Source organism: Capricornis sumatraensis, chromosome 8 (genome assembly GCF_032405125.1).
Source record: "Capricornis sumatraensis isolate serow.1 chromosome 8, serow.2, whole genome shotgun sequence".
NCBI classification, from domain to species: Eukaryota; Metazoa; Chordata; class Mammalia; order Artiodactyla; family Bovidae; genus Capricornis; species Capricornis sumatraensis.
In genome coordinates this window covers 73,628,360-73,655,684 of record NC_091076.1, presented here as the reverse complement: position 1 = coordinate 73,655,684, position 27,325 = coordinate 73,628,360, and the positions used below count along the sequence as shown (strand labels likewise).

General features: G+C 43.7%; 1 protein-coding gene across 1 annotated transcript in view; it reads left to right on the top strand.

The window, feature by feature from the left end:
• SMG6 (SMG6 nonsense mediated mRNA decay factor) overlaps positions 1-27,325 on the top strand; it is a 198,909-nt gene that overhangs the window by 22,641 nt on the left and 148,943 nt on the right. Inside the window, exon 9 of the mRNA XM_068976479.1 lies at positions 23,795-23,856. Within this exon, the coding sequence (XP_068832580.1) occupies positions 23,795-23,856 (62 nt within the window). The remainder of the gene's footprint in view (positions 1-23,794; positions 23,857-27,325) is intronic.

The window sequence follows — 27,325 nt, the reverse complement described above, 5'->3', positions numbered from 1 at the left end:
CATCCTCTGAAACTGTTGCGCCTCACATTTAAGCTGTCTCCCTGCCAGCTAGGCCACTCCCAGTTCAGTGTCACCAGGGTTCCAAGCATTCTTTATTTACTGAATTTGCCTCTGCTGTGTCTCAGCTCCCTTTGAAAATCAGGAAAGTGTCCTATTTAGCAAATGAGTTGTTGCTGAGCATGAGTTAATCTAAGGATATAGAATGATGGCATCAGAAATAATGTTCATACTGAAAGGTGAGAGTCTCTGTTGGAAATGCCGAGGATTTTCTGAGACCTGATTGCTCTGTTACCAACATCTCGAATGCAGTGTGGCATGTGTCCATCTGCTGGTAGAGAATGAGCAGGTAATAATGAGAGCCGTTTGTTAGATGTTTGTCTCTCAGACTTCAGTGAGTTCTGCTATGGCATGATTTGGTTTGCCATGCTCAGCATTTTGCTCAACCCATTGTGATTGTTGTATGTACAACACCCTCAGTGCTATATGTAGAAATATGTCTTTAGACAAGTTAAATGTCATTGTATATTTGGCTAAGCTCTTGCCAGACCTTCTCTTTGGCTCCTCTGAATATTTTTGGAGGGTCAGACTAGACTGAATCTCAGTAGCTACTAATACTTGTCATTAGGCCTTTCCTTATTTGAATCTCATTATTTCACCCACCAAATGATATTGTTTGCCTTGGTCTTTTTTTTTTCTTCTCCACATCCTTCTGTCACATTCCATTATTTTATTTCTTTGCATAGTACCTTTTTTTTTTTTTTCCAGGATTTATTCAGATCTGGAATTTAATGCAGTTACCCCTGAATTTTTAGAGCAGAAGACTATATTCTGGGTCCAATGCTTAACCAGACTGGTTAACCTGTACTATTGTGCCAGTTTTGTGCTAAGATCATAAAGATAAGTGCAACATTGTTATTTCCTCAAAGTGTTTAGAGTCTAGTTCATGGGTCAGCCAGCTTTTTTATGAAAAACCAGATAGTAAATGTTTTAGATTTTGTAGGCCATATGGCCTCTGTTATTACTCAGTATTGGTGCCACGGTCGTCACAGACAAAGTGTAAATGAATGAGCATGGCTGTGTTGCAGTGAAACTATTTACAAAGACAGGTAGCAAGCTAGCTTTGGCCTGCAGGCCTAGTTTGCCAGCCTCCAGGTGAGTGGGAGGTATGGCTCCGTAAAGGGAATGTTTCCGTCAACAGTTGATTATTGTTGTCTGTGGTAGTTATGTCCTGTAAAGTCAACATAGACATTGAATGAGCAGGTACTGAATGCTCTTAATGGAAATTCAGGGTTAGGTTCCTATGAGCCTCTGGTTACAAGATTTTCATCAACTTATCGGTACATATGTATGTTTCAGTTTAAAGACAAGTTATTTAATATATTGTTGATTCATTAACATTGAATTCATGACCCACAGCACCAATCATGCCCAAGCAAACTTATCTAGCACATGTATTTTCTCTTTAAGGCACATCACAGCCTTCTCGTGTTTAGGAATCTTAGCATTTCAGCACTGTGCTTGGGGACCGTTTTAATCAGTGCATAAAAATGTGGGATATGTGGCACTAAACAGGCCACAGAAAGGACACTTGTTTAAAGTGTGAGAGAATCACCGTGCTCATTCTCAGCTGGGAATGTGCTTACGAGGCGACTCGTTTTTTTTGCTGCTCTGTGCATGTTCACAAATGACTGTGAAAGCACCGTGAGTATTGAGTTCGGTGCTACTAGTAAGTTTTATTGAGTCTGTGAATTCACAAATACAAAATCCACAGATAGGAGGACCACCTGTCGTGAGGGAGTATGTCTTGCGTGCCACGGAAGCACAGAGAAGGGCATAGTCCAGTCCAAGTGGGGGCATGGGTTGTGGTGGGGAAAGGAAGGGCCAATTCAGAAGGATTCCAGGGAAAGTTAACTAAGGAGAGTGAAAGAGAATGTTCCGAGTAGGGGGAACAGCCTGAGCAGAAACAGAGGCCATGGACACAGCAGAGGGTCTGCAGGGTATCTGAAGCTGTGATAATTTGGAGGAGGATGTGAGAAAGCTGGAGTGGTAGAAAGACCGAACCTTCCACAAGAACCACTTTCTGGTTTGGTGCTGTAGGTATACATGGGTGTGGTGGTCAGGAGGTTGGTCTTATAACATCCTTCTGGATTCTGGAAATAACATTTTGTTTCTGGAATTTCTCATTGTTTCCTTGTCATGTCTGTACTGCTAATTCAACAAAAGCAATACCATTCAATTCATTAAGTTTGGTAGGGTGAAAGTTGACTGAATTTTTTGCCCCATAGTTTGCTGACTAAAAGGACTACTCTTTTAGATTGTGCTTTAGGCATTCCTAATGAACGTGGAGAAGGTACTAGTGTCTCTTGTGTCTTGGTGGTTGGAGGAAATTGTTAATGGCTTCAATTAAGAAGGGCAAAGTTTTTTTCATACTTATATTTTTATTGCTTTTAAAAATTCACAAAGCCAACATATGTTTATTGTAAAAAGTTTGAACATGCCAATAAACACTATGTTTTATCACCTAGAGATAACTATTATTAACATTTTAGGGTATGCTCTTCCTGGCATTGAGATCAGAAATGTCTCATGCTCATTATGCTGGAAAATCCATGCCTAGTTTTTAACCTAGAGTCTGGTTAGGAAAGTGGTATTCTAATTTCTTAGGTCAACAGAGTTATCCATATCTTGGTCTTCATCAAAGTAGCACAGGTTAGAGTGACAACTGTAATGTCCTCTCTCATGCATAAAGAGAAACTTCTCAAGCCACATGAAGAAGAAAGGGTTCAAGAAAGGTTAGGCATCTAATAGGACTGATTATTGTTTTTGAAGATTGAGTCTGAAAGGATACATTTCATGGGGAAGCATCTTGAGTGAGGAATAAATTGGGGCATAAAGGATTAAAGTGAGGCTCCCTGGGCTTAGGAAATTTATGGCCTTGTTTGGAAAGCTGGATTCTTGTTGGGGAAATTTCTAGGGCGTTATGTTGGGGTTGGTTTCTAGGTAGGTGGGAATAGGGATTGGAAGATCTAGTAAAGGAGCGGTTGCCTTTTTAGATATTTTAATTAAAGACATATTTTTGAATGGGGTAATATAGTTTGTATGTCTATATATAAAATATAAATTCTATGTATATATAAGAGGGATTCCTGGGTGGATCAGTTGTAAAGAATCCTCCTGCCAATGCAAGAACCGCAGGAGACACTGGTTCGATCCCTGGGTCAGGAATATCCTCTGGAGGAGGAAACAGCAACCCACTCCAGTATTCTTGCCTGGAAAATCCCATGGAAAGAGGAGCCTGGCAGGCTACAGTCTATGGGGTCGCAAAGAGTCAGACACAACTGAGTGACTGAGCATGCAGGTGTTTATCAGATAGATATATGATCATCCGTTAGTAGTATGTCATACACACTGTTATTCATCTTTGGTTTTTTTTTTTTTTTTAATATCACTTTTGGACTTGAGAGTTAAGAGATCTTTCCATGAGTGATAGCCTGCAAGTCCATTATATCTCTTTAGGATTTGGCAGCTTGTTAGCTTTCATTAATTTTGTCCAGCATCTTATATGTCAGAGGCAGGACAGTGCAGAGGTTAACAGCTTGGGTTTGGGGAAGTCCTAAGTTAAGTCCTAGCTTTATCAGTTATTAGCTGTGAGACTTTGGGCATGTTCTTTAATCTGACTGTGCTTCGGTTTCCTCATTTGTAAGGGGGTGATAACGATAGACTAAATGAGATAATGCACGTAGAGAGCAATGAGTGGCATATTGTAACTTCCATACAGTGGTAGTAGTTGTTACTGACATGTTTTTGTTATAATGCTCTTTTAAGCTATTAGGTTTGATTTTGCATTTTTCAGTTTCTAACCAAAGTGAACCATAAAGCTTGATTCGCAAACTGACAGCCCACTGTCTAAATGCAGACTGTTCATTTGATCTGAGGAGTTTTATTTAATTATGAAAAATTTCAAACACACACAAGAAAATAGCATAATGAACCCTCATACCTGTCACCCATATTTTCCACGTTTGTTTTGGCTTCTTCTCTGCTCATTCCCTGCTGAAGTATTTTAAAGCAAATCCTAGATATCACATCACTGCATCCATACATATTCCACTTCCGTACATGCCTTTAAAAAAAATAGCAGACTTTTTTTAAGTATCACAGGGCCATTCCCTTGCCTTTCCTTGGTGTCATTCAACATCTGATCTATAATTTCACTTCCCAATTCATCTATCAAATGTCTTCTTATAGTTGGTTTGTTCATATCAAGATCTATATTATCTCCTAAGTCTCTCTTAATTAAGACCAGCTCTGCCTTCCCTTTTAAAAATTTTCTTCATGTCACTTGCTGCTTAAAGAAGCAAGTCAGTTGTCCTGTGGCATTTCCACATTTCTGGATTTGTCTGTTTCCTCGTGGTATCATCTAACCTCTTCCTCTAGCCCCATGTAACTCTAAATGAGAGTCAGCACAGAAGCATGGTGTGATACTTTCAGCCTTTTTAGCAAGAGTGCTTCACTGGTGGGACTGTGAGTGTCATTCTGTACTGTATCAGGAGGTGTCTGATTAGTTCAATAACCAGAGTTCAGGTACACATAGATTTTGTTGGTTTTATTTTTAAATTACAATGAGTTGCCAGCTAATTCTAAAAAAAAAAAAAAAAATCAAGATCTGGCAACAATTCGCCAGAGCTGAGCAGGCTACTCAGCCTTAGTTTGTCAGTAGCCCCGTCCCCCTCATGTTGCTTGCTTACACCACCCACCTTGCCTGTGCAGGCATTTGATTTGTGATCCATGCTCCAGAAGGGCCACCAAAGTAAGACATTACATTCCAGGTTTTTTAGGACCTGTTTAGGTTGTTTCTCAGCGATTCCGTTTAAGATTGCCAGGTGCACCCAACTGGGCCTGACTTGGGCAGGGAGGTGCCTTGATCGTTGGGCCATAGGTGTTTTTGCTGGGGACGTTGTCACTGGTGCTGACCCATAACCCACTTAGCAGTGCGTCCTGCTGCCTGCTGGCTTGCTGTTTGTCTGCTGCCCAGTGGTGAGCCTGGGGAGTCCAAAGGTATCACTTCTGTTTCCTAATGAAATTTGTGCCTGTGGGAATTGAGGCCTACCTGCAGAGCTCTGGGACAGAGCTCTTTCCTCAACATCCTGTTGCAGCCAAACTTGGTGAAAAGTGAGAAGTTACACTGCCTAAGCGTGTGAACTGAAAAGCTTTAGGCTGGTTTTCGTAAAGTCTGAATGCCACCCACCAAACCAGATGGTTAGAATAAGCTTTTCTGATCTCAGGTAGTTTTCCCCTTGCCCAGGCCTTTTAGTAACTGTCTGAAGTTTCTGGCAGAGTGAGAACCTTGTTTGCCAAGGTATCGGGATCATCTGCCTGGAATTTTGTGTGCTGCCCCTGCGTGCATCTCCTGTGTCCATGTTTCCATGGTGGTTTTTCCTTCAAGGCCCTGTGATAAGTTCCTTCACGGCTCTGTGATAAGTTGATGGTTTGCTTTCTGACTCTGCATACATGGCTCTACAAGGTTGGAAGGTATATGAGGTATATGTTTTTTTTCCTTGCCTTTAATCAAGAGTCCAGCAATGTGAACATTGGCTGACAAAGGAGCACACCTTCACTGTGAGAAACCCAGGCCAGATGGCCTGGTAGCACAGAGGGCTTATGTGCTCAACTTGTTTGATTTGCTCAAAGGTTTTTTTTTTATGTATGCTGTGCAGGTGGCATTTTCTTCAGACCCATCCTTCGTCTTGCTTTTCAGTGCCCCGTGCATAGCTTGTGCCCCTGAGCTGCTGCTGTTGCTGCCACCGCTGCCACCACTGTGCAGAGGAAAGCTGTGGTGTGTGGGTGGTACACATCTAATGCCTCCACCTTCTCCTTACCCTCCGGCTCCCCATCCATGAACACAGCTATAGCTGAGAGCGTGGTTAGAAGGCAGGATGCCTTGCCTTGTGTTGGAGCGAGTTCCAGTTTCTAGGGTTGCGTCATGATCCTTCAGGTTGGCACTTGTAATGCTAGTGCCACTGTGAAGTCAAAATAGCTTTTGACCTGATTTCCTTTGGGTAGCGTAAGCATTGATTTAATTTACAATAATAGAGAAGAGTTGAGTCTCTATGCTGGCAGGTAAATGTTTTGTCCTTGGTAACTCAGTTGTTTCATTGCCCCATAATTATATCATCATAGCAGAGAATGTTAGCTTAATTTTTTTTTGCCTTATACACACAGAGATTTTGTATCTGTAAGGTGGACACCATGTATGTTTTCAGGGTTGCTGTGGGTATTATTTTAGCTTCATGCCGTTGATGTGGTCCTTGCCTTTTGTAAAGTAGTTTGCAGTGTGTACTGCATATCATTCTCCTCCACCCTGGCAGCTATCTGAAAATATTTTTCTGTGAACTGAGATTTGACAGCGTGTGGTGACGGGTTCATCCGAGCCTCTTTCTTCAGGATGAGGCTACAGCTTGACTCTTTTTCTCATGCCATAAGAAAGTTATCTCATGAAGATAACTTGGTGAAATAACTGTCAAAGAAAAGCAGAACCGGGACTGGGTTTTTTCGGATCTTGATCCTATGCCTTTGCGGTGAGGAACAGTCCCCACCAGGCGAGAACTGATCCGCCTGCCTGGATCACTGCTGGACTCTCAGGCCGATGTCTGTCTTTGTCTCTTTGTGGTTGGCCGGGAGTGGAAGTTTCTCAAAGTACATTGGCCCTACCTGCAAACCCTAACGCCTCACATGACCTCGGTCACCAAACCACTTCAGGGCTTTATTTTTATCCCAGCCGTTTCGTTTCAAGATGTGAGGTTGGTTTCTTTCCTCTAGCAGAGCAGAGTTCTCTAGGGGGACGAAACAGAGTGCCAGGGTGCAGTTGAGGCTGGTTAGACACCAAAACCACACTCTTCGTCTTTCGGGGCTTGAGACGTGACATAAGCCATGCTGCAAACACCAGCTTCCACATGGTGAAGAAACCTGGTCAGAAACTCGCTTCATTTAGTGTTTGTGTTCGTTTAATTTATGTTTTTAGACAAGTACAATGAGGAAGAGGTGGACCTGCCCCATTCTGCTTCAGCCAGAAATCTAGTTCTAAGAATGGACACTGGCTTACAATCCAGTATTTCCCAGCTTAAGGTTTTTTGTCTTCCCCAGGGGTGTTGATGAGAACTCTCACAACTCACCAGGTCTCAGGAAACCGGATTACCAACATATCCTGTTCGCGTGCTTGTGTGTATTCTGTGTTACCCACAGGCCACTTTCCACCCCACGTGACCTTTAGTTACCATCCGGAAAGTCAGGACCCAGATACCAGTCAGATTTTCCAGGCTTTGGTTTGGTTTAGACATTTTAGAAAATGTTAACAGTAGTAATTTTACAGAGACTTTCTCGCATGGCACGCATAGTGAATGGGAAGTTAGACATCCCGAAGGGAGGAGGAAAGGCTGCCCCTGTGCTCTTTTCAGTAACATGTTTGAAAATGTGAACATTCACAGGATAACTTGCTACTGAAATGCACAGGGATGGAGAAGAGAACTATCTTGATTGGTTAGAAGTCGAGTCCATGCCCCAGTTCTTAGGTTTCAAGACTAAATTCTGAAGTTCTTGTTGCCTTCTTTGTAAACTTTGTAATGCTTATTATTGGAGTTGCTGATAACACACTGCACTGAATATTATTTTAGTCAGCATCTCTCTATGTAAATGGACTGTAATGAGTCAGATCATCAAGACTGCCAGTGGCCTGCAGCTATACTCTGCTCAGTCCTAAGCTCAGTCGTGTCTGACTCTTGGCAGCCCTGGGAACTGTAGCCCGCCAGCCGCCTCCGTCCATGGGATTCTCCAGACAAGAATACTGGAGTGGGTTACCATGCCCTCCTCCAGGGGATCTTCCCAACCTAGGGATCGAACCCAGGTCTCTCTCGCCTTGCAGGCAGATTCTTTACCCTCTGAGCCACCAGGGAAGCCCTAAGAACTACTTTATTACCTTCTTAAGTAAGGAGTTGTTTAAAAAGGAGAACATGTGACAGAGCGATGTACGTGGCCCAGAAGGCCTAAACTATTTAGTGCCTGACCCTGTACCAACTAAAGGTTGGCCCACCACTGCTCCAGAAGCTGGACGGGTGAAGGCAGGTAACCCAGAGGATGTTGATTCTCAATGGAGGTGTTTCTGCCTTTTGGAGACACAGTTCACTTTTCAGGTCTGTCACCATGGAATGTTTTGGCAACCCACTCCAGTGTTCTTGCTTGGAGAATCCCAGGGACGGGGGAGCCAGGTAGGCTGCCGTCCATGGGGTCGTACAGAGTCGGACATGACTGAAGTGACTTAGCAGCAGCAGCAGCACCATGGGATGTTTAGCATTCCTGGCCTGTCCACTAGATGCCAGTGGCTGGCCTCCACTCTTCCAAGTATCCCCTGGGAGGGGTGGAAGTATTTTGGTTGTGAACCACTGATTTAGCACCTACTGAGATTAGAAAAACACCTTGTTAAGGTTTCTTCCTTCATTTCCTCTCAGAGAGACAGACTTGGCATTTGGTCCTTCGCGGCATAGGGATCAACCACAGTGAGGGAATTCCAGTCACTGGCGGAATAAGGAGAATTTTCAGTATGGAATAAAAAGGTTGTAAGGAAGCCATTTAATGAGTGTGTTTGTTGCTTGTTCACCCGTCAAGATACTCATTCAGGTTGGTGTGTGATTTGTGAAAGGTTTGTTTTGATGTTGGCCCTGCCTTAAAAAGCATGTTCCTCTCTACGTGAGAGGAAGAGTGGCCATCTTTGACCTTAACGTCCAGATGATTTTGAGATCTGTGGGAATCTGTACGGTGTACTTGAGAGACTTGTTCAAAGCCAATGTAAAGACGTAGTTTTGGCATCTCCTGAATAACCTGATATCCAGACTTAAGCCAGAACTCTGGGGTTAGAGAATTTTCCAGCCTGGGAGAGCCGACTGAGAAAAGTCCTCCTCTGGCTGCTCACCAAGTTAGACAAGGGAGCAATCAGCTGCTGACTTCCAGCCAACTGGAATGTATGTGCGGGTGTGCTGTAAATCGTCCCCTAGGATCCAGCTCCTAGCCTGCGAAGAAATTCTCATTCCAAGTGAGAATGAGACCCTTCCCTGCACCCATGTTCAAGCTGCAGCTGCTATAGGAAGGAATGGAGGAGTGAGGCGATGTTACCAGTAGTGAGTGGGAGCGGCTTGCTTTCTGTCCAGCATTCTGCCTGTCAGGTGCGGGGAGAGACTGCACTGGCCTCTGTTTTCTCTGCCTTTCTCACCAGTTTCCTGTGTTTCTTTAAGTTTCTGACCCTGCTGGTGGGGAGATGTATCTGCGGTCCTGTGATTTGCCATCCCTCTCTACTCTTTAAGGTCCCAGGATTTCATCTGTCTGGTCTTTTTTCCCCTGCCTTGGGTGTGATGTTTGGGCTAAGGTAGAGAATGTAAAATAGCTGTCTTCTTGGCGTGTGATCTTACCCCAGTCGGCAGACTCTTTGTTCGGCTCCAGGGGGAAGCTCGGGTTTTTCCCCTCCTGAAAGCTTTTCCCTTTACTCATAAATATTTAATATTGAAGTTACTGCTCAGTTTTATTTTCCCAAGTGTTGGTAAGTAGGCTCTCTAGACCAGAAGGAACTTAAAATATGATCGGTGCTTTCTGATGCTTGAGTCCCTGTAAAAATCTATTTACCACACAGTTTTATTATTAAGAGTTTCAGTGATTTTTCCAGTTGTTTGTTTTCTCTCTCTCTACCGATTCAAGGTTTACTGAGAGTCTGCTCTGGGAATCTTGAGGCACCTCTCCTCCTGTTGCTCTTTACTTGTCATTCAGGCCTAGAACATGCACCCAGGTGACGTGTTGGTCCCTGGTCGCATTGCTCTGACTGAATTGTACTTTGGTGTAAAGTCGTCATTCGGTTCAATTCAGTTGCTCAGTCGTGTCCAACTCTTTGTGACCCCATGGACTGAAGGCTGCACATCAGGCCTCCCTGTCTATCACCAACTCCTGGAGTTTACTCAAACTCATATCCATCAAGTCAGTGATTCCATCCAATCAATTCATCCTCTGTTGTCCCCTTCTCCTCCTGTCTTTAGTCTTTCCCAGCATCAGGATCTTTTCCAGCGACTCAGTTCTTCATATCAGGTGGCCAAAGTATTGGAGTTTCAGCTTCAGCATCAGTCCTTTCAATGACTATTCGGGACTGATTTCCTTTAGGATGGACTGGTTGAACAGTATGAACAGTAAGGTCATCAGCCTATATTAAAACAATAAAGAGGTCTAGGGAATTATTGCTGTTTGCATTACCAGGTCTCATTGTGGAAACTGTGGGAGAAATTTTTGCTTTCAGTATCAGAGATAGTTGTGTGGTAGGTTTTTGGTATTTTTTTTAAACCTCATGCACATTTACTAATTTGTTAATTCAGAATAATTCTCTATTTTAATTATTCCAGAGGTTAGAACTGAACTTGTAACTGGCTTTAGTAAGTGTCAAGAGTTTCTGGCATGCTTTTTTTGTCATGTCCTTACTACTCCTGACCTCTAATCTTTATCTCTCTGGCTCGTTTGTTTTCTTTTTTAATTTTATCTTGCAGTACAGTATATACTTTTATACGTGGCCTAAATAACTTGCTTCACAGTTTTATATGGACATTTTTCTCTGTTCTCTTGCTTGTTCAGTTGTGAAACCTTTTTCTCAGGTCAGCTAATCATCTCTGAGTGGATCAGGATTTTTCCTGTCCCTTCAGGTCATTTCCACAAATACTTAGTGAATATTTTTGTATGTTGCTCATTATTCTAGGCACTGCACCTAGAAAGGAAAATGATAAATAGTAGTCCTTCCTTCAAAGATACAGTATAGTAAGAAAAATGGATATCTAAATAAATACTTCGGAGTAGGCAATGGCACCCCACTCCAATAGTCTTGCCTGGAAAATCCCATGGACGGAGGAGCCTGGTAGGCTGCAGTCCATGGGGTCACCAAGAGTCGGGCACGACTGAGTGACTTCACTTTCACTTTTCACTTTCATGCATTGGAGAAGGCAATGGCAACCCACTGCAGTGTTCTTGCCTGGAGAATTCCAGGGACGGGGGAGCCTGGTGGGCTGCCGTCTGTGGGGTCGCACAGAGTTGGACACTACTAAAGTGACTTAGCAGCAGCAGCAGCAAATAAATACTTAAAATGAAATGTTGCGTGTGAATAGAAATATGTACACCATGTAGAGGCAGAACAGAGGGAAAGAAATTAACTCATGATGAGCAAGGAATGCTGCCTAGAAAAGTGACGTGTCCTTCATTTTGAAGGACGAAACAAGTTCTTCAGGGAGATGTGGGTAGCAGAATTTTCTGGCATGGATTAAAATCATGGTGGTTTCTTCTGAGATTCCTAGTCAGGAGTCTGTCATTAGAACATCTTAGGGCGTGGTACAGATGTCCACACTGATGCTGTCTAATCAGTCTGCTGGAACCGAAGAGTCATCACAGAGTGGATACTTCTAGGCTTTTGATTTGGCCCAAGCTTAGAAGTGAATCCTTCAGATAGTTCTTCTCTGCTTTATTTTATGCATTAGCAAAGGTTGAGTCATCCTACAGTCATGCCTTCCATCATTCTGGGAAGCTTTCTGAGCCAAGCCCAGCTTGGCTTGGGAATAAGTTATGCTTTGTGTTGTAACCATTGGCAGTAAGTTCTGTTCTTGCTCTTCACATGCATAGTAGGACTGCAACTACTGAAACATATGGGAGAGAGGATTTAGAATAATACCTCTGCTGATTTGCATTTTTCTGGGGTGTTTCTTTCTTGGTAAAGATACTAGAGGCTTACTCTATCTAATGAGATTTTGAGCTGACTTGTGCCACAAATCTCTGAGATATTTAGCCCTAATTTGTAAAGCAAACTATTTGTAAGTCAGTTGACATTCTATTTGAGGAATTTCTTCGGCATATTTTCTTTAAGACTTCTGGACAGATCTGTAAAACAGTATGGCTTTTAAAATACTTTGAAGTGACATGTATCAAAAGGTTGGCTAAGACACTAGTGGATGTCCTTGCTGCCCCCTCAGAAGCTGTCCCTTGTGGCTGATGTAGACTTGGAGTCAGTTCTTCTGGATCATATTCCTAAATTTCTTTTTATTTCTGTGAACATGTTTCTCAGGCTCTTTCCTTGTTTCTACATCTGAAAAACGGGATCCAGTTTGCACCATCAACAGATCTGGAATGTAACACCTGTGTAGCTTTCTTGCATCTGGGTTGGAGCCACAGACTTTCAGCACGGTCACCTTCATTTTTACCACCTCAGGTTAGAGTTTGATGGGGGTTAGGACACACGGGGTAAAGGGTATTGGCATGAAATAAAGGCTTTTTGTGGGACAGCAGAAAAGGTTGTGGTAATTTAAAGAAAACTTTATTACAGAGTGGTATACATACAGGAAAGGGCCTGTATCAAAGCCATACAGTCTGATAAATTGTCACAGACTGAGCAAACTGTGTAGTCCAGTGTAATTGGTTTTTGACTTGCCGTTTTGTGCTTCCCCTTCCTTTGAACTCTAAACTCAAATTTCCCCTATACATTGAATAGGAACAGTGAGAGGGATAAAGCACTGTGAATAAGTTCGGAAAAAGTTAATGCTCATGATTTCCCTGCTTTCTGGCGTGCCCAGGATTGATTTTCATTGTTGAGAGAGGATAAGGAGAACACAGAGGAGAATTGCATCAAAGATAAGACATTTGAAAGTGTTTGCCATGTCTTTTGAACCAGATATTTTGAGTCTGGGAACCAGCACCCAAAGGATATGACTGACAGAAAACTAGATGGAAGCATGCCTTCCTCCAGTCACAGTGAAACTGAGTCTGTCACCAAAGGTGCTGTGGTCGTCAGCCTCGATGTTGAACACTCTGGCTATTGGGGGAACAGTGACGTCACAGCCTGTCTGCTCCTGGAGATGTTGGGTCCAGCTGGGATGTGGGATCCCTCACGCTCTGTGTTGCACGTTTATAGCCTTGTCTTTGGTGTCCAGGTAAATGCCAGGCTACGTCAGCTTGTGTTGTCATCTGTGTGTAACCCATTTTTATTTCAGCCGTTTTCTTCCCGTCTACTGCTGGCTGCCAGTGAGGTATAGAGGTGCCTCTGCTGATAAAGAACAGATACAGAAGTTCACATCCAAACCTGAATAACCATTTTTAACTTGAAACACTTTTCCTAGGAGTCGATGGACCAGAATCCTTTCCTTATTTGGTGCCTTGCTCAAATCCGAAGCTCACATGAGGTTGTCAGAGCTCCCTGTCATGCTGGCTATTTGCTTTTTTGGTGCCCATGGCAGAATGGTTTGTGAAACCTTTGTGACCACATCTTTCTTAAACTGAACCCTCGGTCTCCTCTGGGTTCTTAGACTAGTTCTTACTCCTCCCTTTCCTGAGAGATTCAGGGGTTTTCCTGTATTGTGGTAGGTGGTAGGCGGGGGGGTGGAGGGGGTATGTTTTCAGACATTTTTTTCCAGACTTTGCACAGTCCCTTGGTGATAGTCTGTAAATGCACTTGTCTTCTTTGACTCTTGAAGAACTACTTCCTTATTAAACAGGCAGATTGGGGATTTGTCTAGAAAAATGTTAGGGTTTTTATTTTACTAGTTTTATTACTGCTATTTTACTGACATGGAGAATAAGCTTTTATTCGCTTTTCTCACTTTTCTTTTTTCTCCCTTCGGGCCGGCATTATCCTCGGGTGCAGTTGTTAAGTGCTTCCACCAACATGCGTGACATGATCTGGACTAGAAGTGTCTCCTTCCCTTCATGTGCAAGACTTCTCTCTTGGTTTGGACCACTGGTCTCTCAGTGAATGATACCCAAGCCATTGATGGGTTTTTGTTTGGGGTTGCCTTAGCTTTTGGCCTTTAGAAACATCTTTATTGTCATTCTTGGTTCTGCCAAAAGGTAGCTTTTTTTTTTTTTTTTTTTTAAGGTGAAAGATGAAGAGCTCAGAGTCTGGAAGCAGACTTGGGCTGGTCACTTAACCTCTCTGTGCTCAGTTTTCTCATCTGTAACATAGAAATAATAGTAGTACTCACTTCACAGGATTGTTGAGAGTCCTAAAAGGTGCTTAGAAATGTGCCTTACACAGAGAAGGTGCTGGGGGAGTTTTGACTGTCACTAAGGCAGCTGAGCATAACACTTGCTTTGTTTGGCTAGGAAAACTTGAGCGCTCTGTGTCTCAATTGTGTCTGAGTAGCTTGATGGTACTTTTAACTCCTAAAGCACAGAGCAAGCTCTGTAAATTTAACCTGTCCTTAGTTGGGAGCTGCCCACAAGCTTCTGAAAGGTGCAGTCGAATAGTTAAAATCAGCTATTAGGCCACACTTCACGCTGTGTGGATTATATATTTGGGCAGAAGAGTAGAGTGGTTCCTCCAGTCCTTTGCTCCTTTGGCCGAGCCTCACTCGTGACTCAGGACATGTGTCTCTTCCTCCTACCATGGGGTACACCAGAAATTGTGAAAGTGGGGAGTATTGTAATCTTAGAGAAAACTCACATCCATCCATCTCTTCAGCCCACTGTCCATCACTGTTGATCATTTCTTGTCCTGGGATATAGAAACGAATCATTCATTAAAGGACATCAGCCTAGAGCAGAGCTGACCACTGTGGTAGCCACTAGCCATAAGTGGTTACTTAATTGAAATGAAATAAAACTAAAAATTCAGTTCCTCAGTCACAGGAGCCACCTTTCACTCATTTCCCACCTGTGGCCAGTGGCTACTGTATTGGTCAGTGACGATAAGGAATATTTCCATCACCATGGAGAAATGCTATGGGCAGAGCTGGTCTAAAGACAGACATGTGTATGTGATTAAGATGTACCGTGAGACCCAGAATCACAGAGGCGTGTGAAACAGTCTCTGTGTCTAGAGGATAAGGTGTCAAGCCCAGCCTGGAGTTGGTTTGGAAAGAGGGGTTTAAGCAAGGAAAGGTAGGGCTTTGTTAGATATATTTAATAGAGAGGAGTGTGTGCGAAGGCATTAGACAGAGACTGGGCATAGCAGCAGGGAGAACACGGTGAATTGAGGGCACCATGAATAATTCTTCGTTGCTGAGGGCAGGCTCTGTCAGCAAGAGGGGAGGCAGGAGGAGCAGCCAAAGGCCGAACCGGACAGGCTGTTTGTTCGCCACGTACTTACAGGTTACTTTGTGTGGGCCTGCTGGCCGTGGTGAACAGAGTCCACAAAGCCATGGTATGTGCATGCAAATTGGCAATCAGTGCTGTAAAAGCTGTGTGAACCAGAGCAGTGGCTCTCAAACTTTGCTGCCCAGTACAGTCACCTGGGAAGCTTCTAGAAATCCTGATGCCCAGGTTTCACCCCCTCTCCAGTTAAATCAGAAAGAATATCTGAAGATAGAAGCCAGGCATCGTATTTTTCGAAGATTCATAGGCAATTCCAGTGAACTGTAAAGGTGGGGAACCGCTGGGCTAGAGGGTCAGGGTGGCCACCATACTCTCTTTCCATGTGTCCTCAGAGGGACGGTGCTTGACACGTTCAGGAATCAGGAAGCTGCAGGAGTGGAGGATTTAGATTAGCACACAGGACTCTTTGTCGGCCATTGTAAGGACTTTGGCTTTTATTCTCACGTTAGCTGTGGTCTCTTGTCCAGTCTCTTGAGCTGGAATATAGCAGATGGAGCAGTTACTCAGAATCAAAACCCTTAATTCCTGATAGTACTGTTTTTCTTTGAATACTTTTGGATTTTGCCAGTTATCCTCCAGAAAGGTATGTGTGTGTATATATATATATATACATACACACACACACACGCATATATATGTATTTAAACTTTTAATGTTATCTTGGGGTGTAGCAGATTAACAATGCTATGATAGTTTTAGGTGGACAGCAGCTCAGCCATACATACATGTATCCGTTTTCCCCCCAATTCCCCTCCTGTTCAGGCTGCCACATAGCATTGAGCAGAGTTCCTTGCACTGTACAGCAGGCCCTTGTTGGTTATCCATTTAAAATGCAGCAGAGTGTACATGTCAATCCCAAACTCCCTGTCTCTTCCCCCCATTCTTACCCCCTGGCAGCCACACGTTTGTTCTCTTAGTCTGTGAGTCTGTCAGAGAGAGAGATTTAAATGCTCATAGTGATGAGTATGTTATTTCCCTCCAGCATTAATATTAGTACCGGACTGTTTTTCTTGAGTTTTTTTTTTTTTCCTGTGTGTTACCTGGATAATCTATCTTACCATTATCAAATCTGTATATTTTAATAGATTCTTCAACGGTCATTTACTAAATACGTATTAAGTTCAAACACTATGCTAGGCTGTTTAAAAATATTATTGAAAGGAAATAAGAGAATTTCCAGTTTATTTCTAAAGATGAAATCTGTGTTTCACTTAGTTTGAGTAAGACCTCTATATGATTCTAAAGGCTTCTACTTGGTCTGGGCCACTGCTGGTCTCTGTAAATTGAGTTACTAATAGAACTGGAACCGTTGGGAGTTAGGGACAAAGGATCATTTGAGCATGGAATGATCGTTTTCTTTGTCTTCCTTCTTTTTTCTCTGTTGCCACTGGAGGATTACAGCAGTTTATAAACTGGTCTCCTGGCCTCTGAACACTTTATCTTGCCCCCCCGCCAAAAAAGCTAAAATTTCTAAACCGTAGCCAGAATGTCCTTTTAAAAATAGAGCTTTGTTCATGTCACTGCCTTGCTCAAAACCATTCAGTGACTTGATCAATGTCAAACTCTTTAACAAGGACGTCTGCAACTTGGCCCAGCCTATTTCTCCAGCCTCCTCCTTGCAGAATCACTCACCTGGTCAGGCTAGCGTGCCACTCTTGGGAGCATCACTCACACTGTCTTCTTTGCTTATGATGCATAGACGTGACTCTTTAATCTACTTTTCCTCTGACATCTCTGATGCTTCTACTGTGGCAATAGATAGCATCCTATACTTGCCCAATCATGGTGCTTTATAATTGGGTTACCCGCCGAGCAGAGATTCTCTCTGCTTTGTTCATAGTTCATGCACAGTGTCATGTACCTAGACGATGGCAAGTCAGTTTCTGTTGAATGAATGAATGAGTGGGGTGGACACAGGGTGAGAAGGACCTCACTCACCATCATCAACACACTATTGACCCATTCATTTAAAAGATGGTTTGAACTTGTATATGTGCCTTTGGAAAGCTATTTTCTAATTGCCTACCTGATCACCAAGTGGGAGCTTCAGCCCTTCCTCTTCTCTCCCACTTTGTGCAGATGCAGAGTTGTCCCAGTTCCCCCATTTTTTTGGGTGGATGGGCATGAGAGTTCCCAGACTCTCTGAGAGAGATGAGTCAGAAAGAAGACTCATTCAGAAAGTAACTCAGTCAGAGCAACAGTGCTGCCCTTTGGCTGAACTTTCTCTCTTTCCCTGTATACCTTGAGATGCTAAGTTGGTGGTACTTCTGAGTTCTAGGTTGTCAGACCACACAGCACAGGGATTCATAAACCTTAGTCTCGCACTTTCCCTTGATTAGGGTTGTTTTGGGAGAACTCCTGACCCGCTGGCCCAAGTGAAATACTGATTGGGCTTGGGTGTGTTGTGTTTTCACCGGGCCCCTTAGCCCCATGGTGGCTTCCAAGCTGGAAGCCTTGAGACCCCATTCGTATTTCTCTGGCTTTCGGGGTGTTTGGGTTCAAAAGCTGTGGGAGCAGCAGTCTGTGGCATTTGGTGTGTTTTGTGCCATCATCACAGAACAGGATGGTGTTTGCTGAGAAGCTGGCAAGAAAGATTCAGTTTAGTTAGAACTCTGCATCTTTGGGCTTTTAGAATTGGAAGGAGCACTGTGGATTGGTGATTCCCCTGAGCTGGTAGGTGGGAGGGTAGCTGTCAGAACTTCCTGGGGGGTGGTGCTTCTTTTCAGACAGCCCAGGAGCATCATTGCTGTTTCCACTGTGTGTGTGGTAGCCCTCAAGTGTTGTGCAGATCCAAACATTTTTTTGAGACCCCAGTGTTACAGATGAGCCCAGGGATCAGCAAGCTTTTTCTGGAAAGAACCAGATAGCATTTTAGGCTTTGGGACATACTCTCTGCTACAGCCACTCAGCTCTGCCTTCATAGGGGGAAGGCAGGCACAGACAATGTGAAACAAGCAAGTGCGTCTGTGTTTCAGTAGAGCTCTATTTGTGGACCCCAACATTTAAACTTTATATGATTTTCATGTGTCATGAAAAATTCTTTAGATTTTTTTCAGTGGTTAAAAAACATACGAACCACTCCTAGCTCATGGACCATACTAAAAAACCCTTCGGCCATAATTTGCTGACCCATGATCTAGCCCAGGGTTTCCCAGTCTGTCTGTTTTTCAGAATTACCTGGAGACATTTTCAAAATGCTGACTCCCAGGCCGCTTCTCCCCTCCCTCAGGACTCTGATTCTGAAGGCCTAGGGAATCTGTATTTTTTACAGAAGGCCTTCTTGTGATGTGGACATGCTCAGGGGTGTGGAGTTGCTGATACTCATCTCACCCAGCCTTCTCATTTTATTTATTTATTTTTTTGTCTGCATCACTAAAAACTTCTATTACATTTTATATTGAGTATTATTCCATTCTATGGATAGAGACCACATTTTATTTTCATTTATCTGTTTCATTTATCACATTTATATGTTCATCTGTGGATGTGTTTTTCCATTCTTTGGCTGTTGTGAGTGATGACCTATGAACACCTATGTGCCAGCTTTTGTGTGGACATGTGTGTGTGTTTCTCTTGGGTATATACCAAGGGGTGGGATTGCTGGGTCATATGGTTACCTCCTCCTCCCTTTGCACACACTTGCACTTTGGGACGTGGTCTGCTCCCCACACGTGCTCACATGCCTGCCTGCCCTGCCATGCTATGAGCTTCCTTCACCTTGAATGCCCTGCTGAACCTAGCACCTGCATGTGTGTGGGTTCCCAATTTCCCAGTCATGTCCAGCTCTTTGTGACCCCATGGACCACAGGCATTGTCCGAACTGTCCATGGGATTCTCCCGGCAAGAATACTAGAGTGGATTGTCATTTCCTCCTCCACAGCCGTCTCATCTTATTGTTGAAGAAAGAGCCTTAGAAATTTTATGTGCCTCGTCAACAGTTATATAGCAAATCAGTGGCATAATCAAAATTCAAACCCAGGTCTTGAACCCAGTTCAGTGGTCTTTGTTCAAACTGTTCTATACCACTTCCTACCCCCATAAACAAATAAGTCATAAATACAGAATAGTCACAGACGCGTGATTCTTTCTCTTTTCTTTAAACCTAGTGCCAGTCACCCTCCCGAGAGCCAGCTGGTACTCTGAGCTCGGCTGTCCCCCTGCTCGCCGGGTTTTCCGGAGCTGACTGCTGATTTGCCAAACCGTTTAGCCCCATTTCCCTCTGGTCTGCTGGCTCTAAGTAGGGGAGATAATGAAGCAATAGCAAGTAAATTGCTTTCATGTAAGACTTTGTTGAGGCAGCACTAAGCTGCTGTGTGAGAGTGAGAACTGTTGTTTGAAGGGGTCCCTAGTTTTAAGAGGCATGTTTTACACTTGAGTTCACATGGCTCCAGTCCAGCCATTTAAGTAGGACATCGCTACATGGAGCTTGGGCTTAATTAGAGCTAATTGAGCTGTCATCCTGCCCAGAACGGTTCAGGGGAGAAGAAACTGAAGGTGAGGAGTAATTCACCATACCTGCTCCATCTCCGCCTCGGCGGGGCTCTTTGGGATTTGAAGATTGATTTTTGTGGTTTGCTCTGTCTTGTCCCTACAAGGCTTCTGAGTCTTGCCACCTGACTTGCCTTTACATTGTTGTTCATCTATATCCTGGAAAGAGGAATCACGGACGTTCTAATGAACAGTTTTGTTCCTACTGTGTGGTGGTTATACTGCTGACCCATCCATTGGCTTCCACATTCTACATCCTCCCTTTCTCTGTCATCTTAGCTCTCCCCAGCACAGACTTTTGTGCCCGAGGGACAGCGACAGTAAGGGAAGCACAGTCCTCCTGTCACCTTCATCGTCAGAAGGCCGTGTCCTAGGTTTCAGGGCATAAATGGGGAGCTGGCAGGTTCATATGTTATTTGCTTACCGTTTATTCTTGGACTGCAAGTTCTTTGGCTTTGAGGACCCTGTCTTGTTAGTCTGCTCTTGCTTGTGCCTGGCAGGGGTGCTGGGGTGAAGGTGGGCAGCTTCATGTCTGTGCTTACAGTCCTCTTCGCCCTGTAATCTCAGCACTTTAGGGAGGTGATGACTGGGCTTTGATGGTAGGCTCTGAGAGTCCTTGACTATTTCTAATAGGTACTGTTGAAACTTGGCCTTCACCCGTATTGAAGGGTATAGAGCCCCCTTTTAAAACACAACGGAGTTTTTTTTTTTTTTTTAATTTTTAATACTTGGTGTATAAAAGTAGAGGCATTCCAGATGAATAAATTAGAGAGTGTAGTTTGTATTTCCCCAAACCCTTTAAAGATGCATGCTGGTGTTCCTCTTAATATCAAGTTTTCTCCTACTGTCCTTAAAATGATTCGCTTTTCAGATATTCAGTTTTCCATACAGCTCTTTCAAAGGAGGACCAGCTCTCTGGAATTGAAATTGGGCATATTTCAGAGTCCTCTCCTCTGGTGATACCTCGCTGCCTCTCAGCAGCTTCTTTCTCCTTCCTTGCTCTGCAGAGTACTCAGGCAGTTCTGAGTGCTGATAACCAGGGCAGGCATAAGACATTAACTCCTCAGAATGCTTTAATTTGTATTATTTCATTTTATCCTTTTAGCTCTGAGTTAGGTGATATCAGTGGTAGAAATTCCATTTTACAGTTTAAGAACAACCCAAGCCATTTTAATTCATAATCCCATGGTTAATGGCTGGGTAGACTTTACTGTGAGTGTCCTGCCCATGATTAGTGTCTCTTTGGGTCATTGCTTTTAGATGTTATAGAAGACTCAGGTGTCCACAGTGAGTGGGTTTTGGAGTTCGAACCAAAGAGCCAGGCACCCTTTAATAATGCTAACGCCTTCTCTCAGGGCTACACCCAAGAAGCATTTTTGGTTTCTGGTGAACAGTATATAATTACACAAGGAAGATCTGGAGGCAGATAGCCTCACCATACGAGGAGAAATGGTTCTTTCTCCACCTAGGAGACCATCCGAGTGCCCTGTTAAGAACTGAGAAGTTCCAAACGTGAGGCCAGTCCAGGGTGATGTGTTGGAGAGAGAGGAAGCTCAGACTGAGACCTTCCTTCCTGTGGACTTGGTGTCAGTTAAGTTGTCCTAAAGTTCTGCCTCAGCACTTGCTGACTTCGTGTTGATATCTACGATGAGGCTTAGTCCCATTTTAATCAACGTGTAACAAATCTTCCTCAGAATAGCATGCTTTACCTCTCTCTAGAATGTATCTACATTTTAGCTCCTTTCCTGCTCAGAATGTTGGTGACAAATAGAGAGAAACTATATTTAGGGTAGCAGGTACTTTCAGACTAAAAATAAAGCAGTGGTTCTCATTAACCAAGGTCAGAGAGAATGTGTGTGTAGTTTGAGTTTGCTAAGATTCCCTTCACTATCACTAGTTGAGAAACAATGCATTGAAATCCGCTTTCTACTGGATACAGTTAAAATACACTAATGGCAGGTGTGAACTCAGGTAATTAAGTCAGAGTCATCTGCTACCCTGAGGGTGAGGTCTTTGGGAAATACGTAGCTAGAATCACAGTATTGAAAGACCCCATGGTGCACTCATTCTATTGCAGGAGGCGTTGTGGGTCACGCAGTATGTTTCCTGCCTAATCAGTAAGGAAAATTTGAAGATAAAACTGAACTACTCTTTCAGTTCTTCTTCCCTCATCAGCCCTCCATGAATAAGCTCACCAGTTCTCTTCCTGAGACAGATGGCAGTTGAAGGGGAGGAGAACTGTTTTGAAGTCAGAAGACCTGGGTTCAGGTTCTAACTCTGCCATATACTGGTTTAAGTTGCTTCAGTTTTTGAGCTGTGTTGCGGCTGGGGGATCGTAACTGGCTTGAATGAGCTGGGTTAATACCGTTTATCTAATGATCTTGTATGTATAAATATAATTGGTTATGGATGAGTTAACCAGTTTATGATTGACAGCTGGAAAAGGGGACAATTGAGTTAAAACAGGAATAGAGAGAGAAATATGTATTTTTATCTTTTTGTTTTGAAATAATTTTATACCCATGGAAAAGCTATAAGAATAATACAAAGAACTGTATATGCTTCACCTGGTTTCCCCAGTTATTAACATTTTACCACTTGCTCATTGGGAGAGGATGTTTGGCTGACAGTTGAGTGTTTACAGCATGATGAGCATGGGAGGTACTGTTATCTCTGTTGTGTAGAAGGGAAATCTTTGGGAGGTTCCACTTGTTGCATCTCAATCGTGTAAAAGGGAAAACTTAGGGAGGTTGCATCTGTTGCCTGCGACCCCGTGGCAGGTAAGTGGCAGAGGTTTGAGGGGTGAGTTTCCACTACCTTCCTTTGCATTCTAGCCCAGGCCTTGCCACTAATCGTGGCAGAGCCAGTGACCATTCGTTTTGCAGCAGGTCCTCATCTTTCCCTTCTGTTCATGGAACCCAGTGTCCCCCCAGTCCTGACTCGCCTCTCTCTAGAGACAGGTTGCCTTCCGTAAAGTATCCTTTTTAACTCCAGAATTCAGTGTTTGATCTGGTGTTGCTGATTAAATGTAATTCGTTTAAGCAAAAATAAAGGCTGAAAGACTGAAGATTACATGCAGTTTGTGGTTGAAGTCGCTGGTGAGGTGAGAATGCCCTCCTTTCCTCACATTCAGTTTCCGTGTGAAATTGGTGGCACTGCCACAATTTGATTGGTTTTCTCTTTTGCAAGAGTATGAGCCTTTTGGGCAGAGCATCCAGGGTGCTGGACCGTTCCTTGTCCTAAGCACCCACTCTTGAGGGATTCTTGATCCTTCTTCGTGTCTGGCTACAAGGCCCTGAGCACATTTCTTCCAGGAGACCAGGGAGGATGATAGGGTTTGATTTTGAGATTACTCCTACTATCTTTGAAGTTTTTCCCTCCCTTGTTTTGCTCAGAAGAATCTCTCTCCTAGTTTTTGATAGAAGTAGATTTTCTAGAACCTTGAATTGAGGTTGCAAATTTGGTGACTTATGGATGTGAGCCAGATATGGCTGGCAAATGTATGTTTTTGGCTTGCCTAATGTTTAAATTTTTGTTGTTGTTGTTAGTAGCTAACATTTAAAAGCCAGAGGATTTCACATAAAAAACCAGCACTCAGTTTTTATTTAAAAGAAGAAAAAAGAGAAAGATTTTAACTTTGGTTTTAAAAGCCAGAGAAGTACAATTTGGTGAGCTAGTTAGTGGGGCTTTCCTTACCCTTGGTTTCCAAAGAAGAATTTTGCTTTTGGGATAGGTGGAAAAACAGCTCGTAAGTAAGAGCATGGACTTATGCAGGATCATCGTTATTCCTGTCTTGCCCTTGTCGCTGTTTCATTTTCATTGTATGCGGCCAGAGTGACTTGTAGATGGCAGAGGGCGAGAGGCATCTCACTTTCTGTGCAGCTTGGCTGGTACTGAGCTTCGCCCCCTGCACTCAGGCACTGCTGCCAGCAGGGGGTGCTGTCTCCTCACTGAGCCTGCTGTCCTCTTGGCTCAGCTGAGCAGCAGCTGTTGGGCATGGGCTCTGGGTCTGTGTGAGAGTTTGGGCATGTTCATTTGGTTCCCATCCCTAGTGCCCACCCCTTAGACCCTGGCCAGGTTATTGTGTCACTAGGGACTCTGTTCAGTAACAGGAAACTGGGGAAAGTTTAATTGTTTTCTCCTCTCTCTTTTTCCCATGCAGCTGAACAAAAGGTTCATCCTCAGTTTTCTCCATGCCCATGGGAAGCTGTTTACCCGGATTGGGTAAGTGTGCAGGATGTTTATTTTATTTTCCTACATTACAAGTCATTTTGGAATTTAATATTGTTAGCAACTAGACTGTGTTTGTAACTGAGGGCACAGGGTGTGAATTCTTAGGGGCCTCCACCTTCCCTCCCCTTCCCTCCACTCACTCTCCTCTTGTGCTCATGAAGTTTGGGAAATGTTACTCTCCCCCCCTCTGACTCCCCTTTCCCTACCTTTATTAAAACCCCCTTTTAACTACAGTCTTTTCCCACCCCCCACCCCTTATCCCTCTGGGTTTCTCTTTCCTCTGCCTTCCGGCTCAGCCCCTAGTGAGCTCCTCAAGGAAGTCATGCTCAGTCCCAGGGTGCAGCTGCCAGGGGTCCTCCTTGGGGGAAAATACTATCTACTCACTTCCCCTTAAGGAGAAGGGAAAAAGAGTGGACAGTGATTTTTTTCCTCCGACAGTTTCTCCCCCTTCGAACCATACCCCTTCCTCCTGGGCTCAGTTTCTGGCGCCATGCTGCTGAGCTCAGTCAATGCTGAGACTTGGCTGTGGTTTCACTGGCCACCATGGATTTCCAGATAAATCTCAGGGAAGGTGGTGTGTGGGAGACCCTGTTGCTTAGCGCTTTAAGTCTCTGGGAAGAGGCCACGTTTCGAGTGTTCTTTCGGTGGGTCAGAGTTTCTCCTGACTGTGAAGCCGGCGCCCCTGTGCTGAGTGCTTCGTCACTCCAGGAGAGGAACAGGTGGCAGTGCCCGCAGGTCTTCTCTGCATTTTAATGCATTCTGAGCTGGAGGTTTTCTGGAGAACTACCCTTTGAGGTGCTTGTTTTAGACTCCAGTTGCCCCAGTTGTTGTGTTTCCCTTTCGCTTTCTGTCATAACCTTGTAAGTTTCTCTCTTAACGCTCTAGAAGGTTTCCTTAGTGAGAGAAGCTGAAAGGCTTCGTCCTGTTCAGAGGGACACTGTTGAACGTGTTGGTGAACTAGAAACTGTGCCTTTTACATACTCACGTATCATCAACCTGGGCAAGAGTGATGAGGATGGCCATAGTCTTGAAATGACTTGGAAAACTTGGAGCGGTGCCAGTAGAGGCCTGTCTGCTAGCAGAAATACATGTAAAGTAATCCACTCAGCGAAGGAAGCTAGGCACCTCAGTGGCAGCACCCCCCCACCCCGCCCCCATGTCAGCTCTACTCTGGTGGGCGTTTTTGCTCGACACTGTTGTAACCCTAGTGCCTGGCATGTAGTTGATGCTCAGTAAATAGTTATTGTAGGAATAAGTGAATCATTACAAGAAATGGGTAGATTGCAAAAGACTGGAGAGAAGGAATCCTGAATTCTGTTGGGTCATCATAGACCCAGGCCAGTCACTAGTGAATAATGTGAAGCTGCAGTTTCAGGGTGGGTAAGATGATATTATTTCATACAATAGCACATCATAACGGAAAAAAACTATTGTACTACACTTGAAATAGGTGCTGTGATTCTTCATCTCTTTATTCTTTAAAAATTCTCATTAAAAAAAAATCTTTCCTTTACTACCTTTGTTGTCAGTATCTTCTTTCCATTTTACCTTTTGCTCTGTTTGCCCTTTGAATGTTTATGCACCATGTTTGCTCTAAGGCAGGATTTCTCAACCTCTGTACTACTAATATTTTGAACCTTATAATTCTTAATTGTAGGGGCTGTCCGGTGTTTAGCAGCATCCCAAGCTTCTACCCACTACAGGCCAGTAGCATCCTTTCCGCTCACCCCCAGGTGTGACAATTAAAATGTCTCCAGACATTGCCAAATGTTCCCTGTGGGGCAGAATTGCTCCTGATTGAGAACCACTGCTGTAGGCATTTCTCAGCTCTGTTAGAAACTTCTGGGACTAAAAAAGTTAAAAATCTTGGTCTAGAATATAGGAATGCTTAGGATAAATATATATATAAAATATACATATTATATATGTATATAAAATCAGATTATTCATTAGTTAAAATCCTATTTTTCTCCCTTTTAAATTTCTCATGTTTAGATATATTTTGGAGGAAGTTTGGAAAAGAGTCTCAATAATGATAAAAAAGCTAGAAATGATTTCTGAGAAGATAAATGGATCTTTAAAAAATAAGATAATCAAAGGTTTACTTAGAGACAGCTGTTGGGGGTACCCTAACTGTGTTTAACTGTTAGAGTCATAAGCAAATAGTTTTGATTTCTGTGGGATGACAGCAAGAGAAAAATAGGCTTATGTTGCAGCTGGAGAGGTTTGGGTTATATGTAAGAAAATTTCACAGAGGGAAGGTGTTCAGGAGTTTTCTTTGTTGAAAAATGAGCAGATTATCTCATTTGTCAGAGGTGGTTTCCTGTGGTCCAGATTATTTTTCAAGATCTCTTCCATTCCTGCATATAACCAACTCTGTTGGCAAAAAGATAAGGCCGGTCTGGTTCCACCTTCATGAACACTGAGTTGTAGTAGTGTTCACATGAGGAAAATGCATGTAAATTCTAGGCACTTCAGCCCCTCAGTGAGTATTCCTCTTGTGCTCTCTTGGAGGTGAAAAGAGAATTGAGCCCCATATTTATTCTGGAAGGCAGAGAAACAGCAATAATTTTTCTATTGGAAAGAAAAAAAGCCCCAAACTATAGAAGTCTGTAAGACCAGAAAAGCAATGAGCCCAAGCCACACACAGCAACATGGACTGCTGCCTAATTACCAAGAAGATGTGAAATGTGGGAGGCGTTGAAAACGAATTAAGAGTGAGGAGATTGTAATGGGGAGCAGCTGAAGACACAGCCACTGTCCCGCCTGCCTGCTGAGAAAAGCCCCGGCAGCGTGGCCCTCCCAGCCTTCGTCTTCTCTGGGCCTGTGCTCCCTGCTGCATCCGTGTGTAGTTGAGGGCCTACTGTGTGCCACACCAGTCTCCTTTCTCTCAGCAGCCGGCAAAAAAAGAAATTCCAAGTGTTTGATGGAATCAGGTGCCAAAAAGAGTTTGTTTTTCTCTGCTGACTAGTTCTAAGACCTCGAGAGGGAACGAGTCAGAGTGTCTGTGGGCTCTGGTTTCCTTATCAGTAGTTTAAACAGATGCACTCCAAGGTCTGTTACAGTCCTTATGTCCTATAGCCCTGTGATTTTTGTTTCTCGTGGCTACCCTGTCACACGGCCGAGTTGTTCGGTTTGATTTTGCTATTGATTTGCTCCTATCTTGTACAGTTTTTAAAAATCAAGATGGTAAGAAAAATTAGGGAGCCTGATTCTTTTCCACAGAGAATATCGTCAGGCCAGCTGTGTTCCCCAGTATCTGAGAGGTTGGGTCCTGCCCCGTTAGTCACTGCCTGAGTCACTCCCGGGTCTGGTCCCAGCACTGTCTGAGAGTTTGGTTTCTTGAAACTGCCATTCACAGGAGACGAGGTGTCTCTCGAGATCCCTTCAGAAAGCGATCACTTCAGCCAGTGAAATGCACATCCTACAAGTGATCATACAGTTTTAAAAGACAGGGCCA